The 10000-nt window shown below is 42.9% G+C and overlaps 1 protein-coding gene across 2 annotated transcripts in view; it reads right to left on the bottom strand.

Moving 5' to 3' along the window:
* LOC121965484 (spectrin beta chain, non-erythrocytic 1-like) overlaps positions 1-10000 on the bottom strand; it is a 43677-nt gene that overhangs the window by 25451 nt on the left and 8226 nt on the right. Inside the window, exons 1-7 of one of the 2 annotated variants that reach the window (XM_088075078.1) lie at positions 7981-8402; positions 6879-7030; positions 5954-6127; positions 4898-4989; positions 4449-4529; positions 741-856; positions 99-211 (exon numbers count right to left, since the gene is read on the bottom strand). In XM_088075078.1, the coding sequence (XP_087931204.1) occupies positions 99-211; positions 741-856; positions 4449-4529; positions 4898-4989; positions 5954-6127; positions 6879-7030; positions 7981-8065 (813 nt within the window). In that variant the 5' untranslated portion in view covers positions 8066-8402. Of the gene's footprint in view, positions 1-98; positions 212-740; positions 857-4448; positions 4530-4897; positions 4990-5953; positions 6128-6878; positions 7031-7980; positions 8403-10000 lie in introns of those variants that run through there. The other variant, XM_088075077.1, reaches the window with a different exon arrangement.

Genomic DNA, 10000 nt, shown 5'->3' with positions numbered 1-10000 from the left:
GTGGAACATAATCAGTGACGTGAACAGACGACTCTGATATTGATCCGCTGATTACGCTTAAAAACCTAAATTCATCCGTCAAAGGTTTGTTTCCGGACCTTTCCGATGCGTTTGCCCTCCACCTTCAGCGCCTTCATCTTGGAGAAGTAGTGGTAATACGTCACCACGTAGGTGATGACGGACTTCTCGTCTGGATGATCCACGCTGATGTCTGCGAAACAACAAAAGACGAGTCAATAATTCACGTCGTACGAATTATTCTGCTTCACGTCTCCTGTGAACGATTTCATATCGATCTCACGTGGTCTCAGGTACAGTTTAGTTAGTTCGGTTTCTCTCTCTTTTTTTTTTTAAAGATCGTTTTTTGGGGATTTTCCCTTCATTGGACAGCTGTACAATGACAAGAAATGTGGGAGAGAGAGGGGGAGTGACACAAAGCAAAGGGCCACGGGCTGGAATCGAACCCGGGCCGCTGCTGAGGCCTCGGCATGTGGGGCGCACACTCCGGCAGGTGAGCTAGAGACCGCCCCATCTGAACGTGTTTTCAGGTCAAGTTTAGTTAATCCGGATGTGTTTAAGGTCAGGTTTATTTAATCTAGTCGTTTCTACAGGTCAGGTTTAGTCAATCCGGATGTGTCTCTAAATCGGGTTCAGTTGATCCAGACGTGCTTTCAGGTCAGGTTTAGTTAATCTGGACGTGTCTACAAGTCAGGTTCAGTGGATCTGGATCAGGCCCTCACCCTCGGGATCCAGCAGCTTGGTGAGGCCCAGGTGTTGCTCTGCCAGGTTGAAGGCGTTCTGCAGGTTGTAGTGAGCGTTGGACTTCTTCAGTTTGTCGAAGTCGATCAGGTCGGGCCTGAAAACCACAAACAGACGCAGCTTCAGGCATAAATTTAAATCTGAGCTCATCACGGTGTTAGAAACCGTCCCCTCTCAGACACAGAGCGCTATATAGCGTGTTCGCCATTTTGTGGTGTCCGAATTCTCCGCGGTTAATTTTATCCACTATATAGTGCACTATAAAATACCCACAATGCACAGCAAATTTGATACAATGTACCTGACATTGAACTCCCGTCTACCACAATGCAACGTAGCCGCGTATTTCCGGGGAAAAAGATTCCAACATTGTGTCCGAAATCTCGTTTGTTTAATCCCTGTAAAGTGCAGTAATTAATGCTGCGCACAGAGCGACGAGAGTGACGGTTTCAGACGCAGCTCAGGAACGCTGTCTCTTTAAGATTTAAACGTGCTTATCTTCACGCAGATTTACCTGACAGGTGGATCATCTGAGTGACGTCAGCTTCACTGAAGGCTAACGGTCATTTCTCCTCGCTGGTAATCACTAAATGACGACATCATCCACGACTCTGAGCGCGCTCACAGGAAACATGACGCGTTATTATTTAACACAATAAAACATCTGTGATTTAACACAGTCGATCACGTCGCCCACTTCCTCATATAAAGAATATTAAAAAGTATTTCAGCACAAACAACACCGTGGCTTCAGCTCAGAAAACGACGTTTCGTGAATGAACAAGTAGATATTTTCGATCCGTCTCCGCGTTATTTCAGCTGCTCATTCTGCAGCTGCGACACTTTAAACTCGACGCAGCAGATTTAAACTTTATCATCAGTAACTATATTTAGGTCTGACTGTGATGAAGGAGACTATAAATCACTTTAGTTTTTGGACGAATCAGAGTCGAATGAATGTAACTGATTGAATAATATCTATGATAAACATTAACAGACGGATGCATCAGCTGTAATATAACAGTAAAAACAGACTTCGGCCAATCAGAACTAAGCGTTTAAACGTGAGAAGTGGTGACTCCGATCTGATCTGAAGGAATTACGTCACATTTAATGTGAATTAACATCCTGAGTAAAAATGTAAAGTGAGCTCTTCATGTATAATGTGATCTGTGGTTTTACAGAAGCTTTTAGAGTCACTATGGAAACATTTAGCACCAAAAACCCAAACCTGAGCATTTCAGTCACATTACACCTATCAACGGTTGTGTAAAGTGTATTTATAACATTTTCTGTTCACGTGCTGGCCGATTATAGAGAAACGCTCCTCAGAGACGCTCTGCAGCTGATTTTAGGAGGAAACTGACTAACTCAGCACACCTCACACACACTGATGATGATGATGATGATGATGAAGGTGTTACCTGTGTATGATGATGATGATGATGATGAAGGTGTTACCTGTGTATGATGATGATGATGATGAAGGTGTTACCTGTGTATGATGATGATGATGATGATGATGATGATGAAGGTGTTACCTGTGTATGATGATGATGATGATGATGATGATGATGAAGGTGTTACCTGTGTATGATGATGATGATGATGAAGGTGTTACCTGTGTATGATGATGATGATGATGAAGGTGTTACCTGTGTATGATGATGATGATGATGATGAAGGTGTTACCTGTGTATGATGATGATGATGATGAAGGTGTTACCTGTGTATGATGATGATGATGATGATGAAGGTGTTACCTGTGTATGATGATGATGATGATGAAGGTGTTACCTGTGTATGATGATGATGATGATGATGAAGGTGTTACCTGTGTATGATGATGATGATGATGATGAAGGTGTTACCTGTGTATGATGATGATGATGATGAAGGTGTTACCTGTGTATGATGATGATGATGATGATGATGATGAAGGTGTTACCTGTGTATGATGATGATGATGATGATGATGATGATGATGAAGGTGTTACCTGTGTATGATGATGATGATGATGAAGGTGTTACCTGTGTATGATGATGATGATGATGAAGGTGTTACCTGTGTATGATGATGATGATGATGATGAAGGTGTTACCTGTGTATGATGATGATGATGATGAAGGTGTTACCTGTGTATGATGATGATGATGATGATGAAGGTGTTACCTGTGTATGATGATGATGATGAAGGTGTTACCTGTGTATGATGATGATGATGATGATGAAGGTGTTACCTGTGTATGATGATGATGATGATGAAGGTGTTACCTGTGTATGATGATGATGATGATGATGATGAAGGTGTTACCTGTGTATGATGATGATGATGATGAAGGTGTTACCTGTGTATGATGATGATGATGATGATGATGAAGGTGTTACCTGTGTATGATGATGATGATGATGATGAAGGTGTTACCTGTGTATGATGATGATGATGATGATGAAGGTGTTACCTGTGTATGATGATGATGATGAAGGTGTTACCTGTGTATGATGATGATGATGATGATGAAGGTGTTACCTGTGTATGATGATGATGATGATGGTGTTACCTGTGTATGATGATGATGATGAAGGTGTTACCTGTGTATGATGATGATGATGATGATGAAGGTGTTACCTGTGTATGATGATGATGATGATGGTGTTACCTGTGTATGATGATGATGATGATGATGAAGGTGTTACCTGTGTATGATGATGATGATGATGAAGGTGTTACCTGTGTATGATGATGATGATGATGATGATGATGAAGGTGTTACCTGTGTATGATGATGATGATGATGATGATGATGATGATGATGATGAAGGTGTTACCTGTGTATGATGATGATGATGATGAAGGTGTTACCTGTGTATGATGATGATGATGATGATGAAGGTGTTACCTGTGTATGATGATGATGATGATGATGAAGGTGTTACCTGTGTATGATGATGATGATGATGATGAAGGTGTTACCTGTGTATGATGATGATGATGATGATGAAGGTGTTACCTGTGTATGATGATGATGATGATGATGAAGGTGTTACCTGTGTATGATGATGATGATGATGATGAAGGTGTTACCTGTGTATGATGATGATGATGATGATGAAGGTGTTACCTGTGTATGATGATGATGATGATGATGATGATGATGATGAAGGTGTTACCTGTGTATGATGATGATGATGATGATGATGATGAAGGTGTTACCTGTGTATGATGATGATGATGATGATGATGATGAAGGTGTTACCTGTGTATGATGATGATGATGATGATGATGATGATGATGAAGGTGTTACCTGTGTATGATGATGATGATGATGATGATGATGAAGGTGTTACCTGTGTATGATGATGATGATGATGATGATGATGATGATGATGAAGGTGTTACCTGTGTATGATGATGATGATGATGAAGGTGTTACCTGTGTATGATGATGATGATGATGATGAAGGTGTTACCTGTGTATGATGATGATGATGATGATGAAGGTGTTACCTGTGTATGATGATGATGATGATGATGAAGGTGTTACCTGTGTATGATGATGATGATGACGATGAAGGTGTTACCTGTGTATGATGATGATGATGAAGGTGTTACCTGTGTATGATGATGATGATGATGATGAAGGTGTTACCTGTGTATGATGATGATGATGATGATGAAGGTGTTACCTGTGTTTGTGGATCAGGGCGTTGAAGGCCATGCCGTCTCTCCAGCTGGTGCTGAAGTTGTGGATGTTTACGTTTGGATATCTGAAGAAACGACACAATAAAGTCAAACTTCTGAGATATAAGTTACCTCAAAAACAACAACAAACAACAACAAACAACAACAATGACAAACAACAACAACAAAGAAAAACAACAACAACAAAGAAAAACAACAACAACAACAGAGAAAAACAACAACAACAACAACAACAAACAACCACAACAACAATGACAAATAACAACAACAACAACAACAAAAACAAACAACAACAACAAAAACAAACAACAACAACAACAATGACAAACAACAACAACAACAACAAACAACCACAAGAACAAAGCGGCGTGCTGTGTGTGCAGGTGAGCGTCCTCGGCGTCTCCTGCAGCGGACGGCGGCGGCGTGGACTCACCCGGCCGTCTTCATCTGACACCAGAGCAGCAGCGCGTCTTTGGCGGATCTCTTCTCTTTGTTGTCTTCGGTCTCCACGCTGATGTCCTGGATCTGAAACACGGCGCGGCGCCGTCAGAGCTTTGGTGATTGCTTTTTTCTTTTTTTTTTCACTTGGTTATTTTCTTTTACTTTAAATTTTTTGTTTCTTTTTTTTCCTTTTAAAATTTTTGGTGATTTTTACAGGAAACACGCCTCCAAACCCACGGGACTGCCAAAATAAAAACCATCAGGATGAACCCGTTCATCAGCCTGCAGCTGCAAAACAGAAAAGACTGTTTTAACTCTTTTAGGGTTTCAGTCTCAAACAGGTCAATCCAGGAGGTGTGATGTCACCCGCCCTGCGTTTCCATGACGACAGTCTGCACAAACACACCTGGACTTTAACCTGAGCGGTTTAATAACTGACACCAATCAGAGGCCGCCGTGTCGAGAGTCATGAAGTGCAGGCTGAGAACATCGGCGTTAACCCTTCATTTTCTCATGATGGTATGCTGAAAATATTGTCGTTGTTTTTTCTTTAATAACTGAAGCACTTTTTTCTGCAAAGACTTTTAGCCTTTTTAATGAAAAAAAATTGAATTTTTACTGCAAAAATCTTTAGATTTTTTTTCTTTAAATGTTTTTGCCAATTTCCAAAAAAAAAATATTTTGCCATTTTTTATAGAAAAAAAACTGTAAAAATATTTTGGTGATTTTTTTCATGATACATTTTAGTCACAGTGTGTGTGTGTGTGTGTTTGTGTGCGCGTGTGTGTGTGCACATGCATGTGCATGTACATGTGTGTGTGTGTGTGTGTGTCTGTGTGCGTGTGTGTGTGTGTGTGTGCACATGCATGTGCATGTACATGTGTGTGTGTGTGTGTGTCTGTGTGCGCGTGTGTGTGTGCACATGCATGTGCATGTACATGTGTGTGTGTGTGTGTGTGTCTGTGTGCGCGTGTGTGTGTGCACATGCATGTGCATGTACATGTGTGTGTGTCTGTGTGCGCGTGCATGTGTGTGTGTGTGTGTGTACCTGGAAGCGGAGGATGATGGTCCAGATGAGGCCCAGAGTCAGTCGGTGGTTCCCGTCCACGATGTCGTGGGAGCCCATGTTCTCCAGGTGAACCCGCTGCTCCTTCAGGAACTGAAGAGCTTTATCCACGTTCTCCAGACAGTGAATCCTCATACGACCTTTAGTCGGCTTCGGCTGAGGAGGAGCAGGAGGAGGAGACAGGAGACAGGAGGACAGAGAGGAGAGAGAGGAGGAGAGAGGAGAGAGAGGAGAGAGGAGGAGAGAGAGGAGAGAGAGGAGAGAGAGGAGAGAGGAGGAGAGAGGAGAGAGAGGAGAGAGAGGAGAGGGGGGGAGAGAGGAGGAGAGAGGAGGAGAGAGAGAAGAGAGGAGGAGAGAGAAGGAGAGAGGAGGAGAGAGGAGGAGAGAGAGAAGAGAGGAGGAGAGAGAAGGAGAGAGGAGGAGAGAGGAGGAGAGAGGAGGAGAGAGAGAAGAGAGGAGGAGAGAGAGGAGAGGAGGAGGAGAGAGGAGGAGAGAGGAGAGAGAGGAGAGAGAGGAGAGAGCGGAGGAGAGAGGAGAGAGAGGAGAGAGGAGGAGAGAGAGGAGAGGGAGGAGAGAGAGGAGAGGGAGGAGGAGAGAGGAGGAGAGAGAGAGGAGGAGAGAGAGGAGAGAGGAGGAGAGAGGAGAGAGGAGGAGAGAGAGGAGAGAGAGGAGAGAGGAGGAGAGAGAGGAGAGAGGAGGAGAGAGGAGGAGAGCATCTGTTCTTTATCTGATGATTTGTGTTGATTTGAAAATCATTATTGATTTTATTGATTTATTTATTTTTATCATCGTTTGTTTGTGAGACTTTGACAACATTGTTTACAAACATCCATGTCAATAAAGCTAATTCAACTGAGAGACTCAGTGTGTACTGTGTGTACTGAGTGTATTTTGTGTGTATTAGTACCAGTCTCTCCCCTGAGAGGACCTCCAGCAGCTTGATGAGCATGCGTCCGTCCCTCAGGTCCATGTAGAGGTCTGTGATCCTGCAGGACACTCTGGACAGGTGAGAGTTCACCCACTTAGTGAATGTCTTCTTCTGCACCGCCTCACGCTCATCTGATGACACACACACACACACACACACACACACACACACACACACACACACACACACACACACACAGACGTTAGTGGTCTGAAGGTCACACTGAGGTCGTCTCTCACAGACAGACGGATCAATAATCAATAATCAGACTGTCTGAGAGTCTGTTTTTGTCTCTGACAGGATCAGCCTGATGTTCATCAGAGAGAGAGCTTCCTGTCATTAAAGAGTTAAAATCTCAAAAACTACCACACCAGACTGTGTTTAACCCCTTAGAGCCCGCTTCACTCTCACACACACAGCTGTTCAAGCTTTAATAACATCACACATTAATTTGACTTTTTTACTTTCACTGAGTTTATTTTTAAACAACATCAGTCCGAATCATAAATATCAAATATTCAATAATTCTTCAGAATTTTAACCCTTTAAATGACCATTTTTTGTCATATTGTCACTGTATTCTGAGATTAAAACCAGGTCACCTAGTGGAAATAGCATGTATTTCCTCCATATGCCAAATATGGTCAAAATGACCTCATCAGGTGGAAAATAGTAAAAAAGACAAATTCAGAGTCAAAAGCCCAGAATGACACCCAGAAATAATACAAGTCCTGTTTTTCTGCTCTGATGGCTGTGGGATCAAAAATGTCAGTTTGAATGGGTTTCAATGGAGCATTTTTGGACCTGAACAGTCTGAATGTAACTATTTAGTTTCCACAGTGTATTTTAGACTTATTGTAGGAGCTGAGCTGCAAATTCACTGATTACACTCAAATACACAATCTGGACTACATTTAGGACACATGCATCAACACACACACAGTTATCACAACAGGAAGAAGAAAAGAGACTAAAATGAGACAAACAGACACTAAAGGGTTAATAAAAAAACGGCGGACATTGAGAGCGAGTGGACACGGCCCTGACAGACTCCTCCTCCTTCTTCTTCTTCTCTTCTTACCTTGCAGCTGTTTGAATCGACCCTCCAGCACGTTGTAGCTGAGCTGCAGCTGAGGCGAGTCGGCCGACGCCCACTCCGCCTCCATCACACCGACCAGATCTCTGTTTCTGCACACGAGTTCGAGTCTGCAGGTCCGAGTCTCAGGTTATGACTCGCTCAGACATGTTCCGCTCCAGTTCACCGAGTCCAGACGACCGCAGCGTCTCAAAACAAACACGACTCGTCCTTTAAATCCACAGACGCTCAACCTCAAACTCCGAGCCCAAAAAATCTACAAAAACTTCAGTTCACGAACAAAAAGCGAACTTTAAAAACTCAAAAACAAAGATCGAACGAGTCGAAACGGCCAGAAAGACACTGAAGCTGCAGACGACCGACAGACACGACCGACAGACACGTCCTCGTGCTCCAGGAGGTGAAAGACAAAGAGTCCAGAGGTCAACACAGACTGAGAGTGTGTGTGTGTGTGTGTGTGTGTGTGTGTGTGTGTGTGTGTGTGTGTGTGTGTGTGTGTGTGTGTGTGTGTGTGTGTGTATCCGGCCCTGCCCAACACTCATCAGCCTCATGCTGCTCATTCTTCTTCTGCTGCTACAATTGTTTTCTGTTTCCCTCAAACACACACACTGAACACACACACACAGAGTGAACACACACACACACACACACACACACACACACACACACACACAGAGTGAACACACACACACACACACACACACACAGAGTGAACACACACACACACACACACACACACACACACACACAGAGAGTGAACACACACACACACACACACACACACACAGAGAACACACACACACACACACACACACACACACACACAGAGTGAACACACACACACACACACACAGAAACAACACACACACACACACACACACACACACACACACACAGAGAGTGAACACACACACACACACACACACACACACACAGAGTGAACACACACACACACACACACACACACACACACACACACAGAGTGAACACACACACACACACACACACACACAGAGTGAACACACACACACACACACAGAGTGAACACACACACACACAGAGTGAACACACTGTTAAAAATAAAAAGTTGTGATTCTTAAATTCCCAGTCTGAGTGGAGCGTTTGAACGTCACATGTTGTTTTGTTTTCTCCCCCTCTCTCCCCCTCTCTCTCTTTCTCTTTCTTTTTTGCTATGATCATATTTCATTTGTTATTTACGACATCTATCGCTCGTCTGTCCGTCCTGAAGATGGATCCCTCATCATCCTCTGCTGCTCTTCCTGAGGTTTCTTCCTCTCCTCCTCTCTTACAGGCGTTCTTTTTCGGGAGTGTTTCCTCGGGTGATGTGAGGGTCCGAGGGCAGAGGGAGGGTGCCTGCTGTAAAGCCCTCTGAGGCAAACCGTGTTTGTGATAATGGGCTCTATTATCTTTTTTATTCTTTTTTTGGCGTTAACTCATTCATTTCTCTTCTGTGGGAAATCAGTGTAAATATTTTTTAAACTGTTGTTTGACACAGTTTTTTCTCATTTTTACTATTTCTGTTCTTTTGTTTGCTTTTTGGTAATATTTCAATCAAACATTTTGAGACTGTTTAAAGGAAACGTGCCTTCATATTGCAGATATATAATGTATATATAATGTATACATAATGTATACATAATGAGTAGAACAGCACGAGTCTTCAGTTTTCATGTTTCTGACACGTCAACATCAAATTTAATATTTCAGAACATGAAATTCAAATATCAATAAAAAGTGAGGGACAGTTTTTACAGTGTGAGTGTGTGTGTGTGTGTGTGTGTGTGTGTGTGTGTGCGCTGGGCTTCACTATCAGCCAATAGTGTTAAAGCTCAGCAATGATGTCATCAGGGGTGTGAAAAGGAGGGGGGGTTTCCCTTCATTGTTTCTCCACATTCCTGACTGAAGGACAGGAAATACGAAACAAACATCCTGCACACACACACACACACACACACACACACACACACACTCACAGTAACACCTC

Source organism: Plectropomus leopardus, chromosome 3 (genome assembly GCF_026936395.1).
Source record: "Plectropomus leopardus strain MGB_pleo_1.0 chromosome 3, ASM2693639v1, whole genome shotgun sequence".
Classification (NCBI taxonomy): domain Eukaryota; kingdom Metazoa; phylum Chordata; class Actinopteri; order Perciformes; family Serranidae; genus Plectropomus; species Plectropomus leopardus.
The sequence above is the reverse complement of the archived record's forward strand: the minus strand, read 5'-3'. Positions and strand labels throughout refer to the sequence as shown.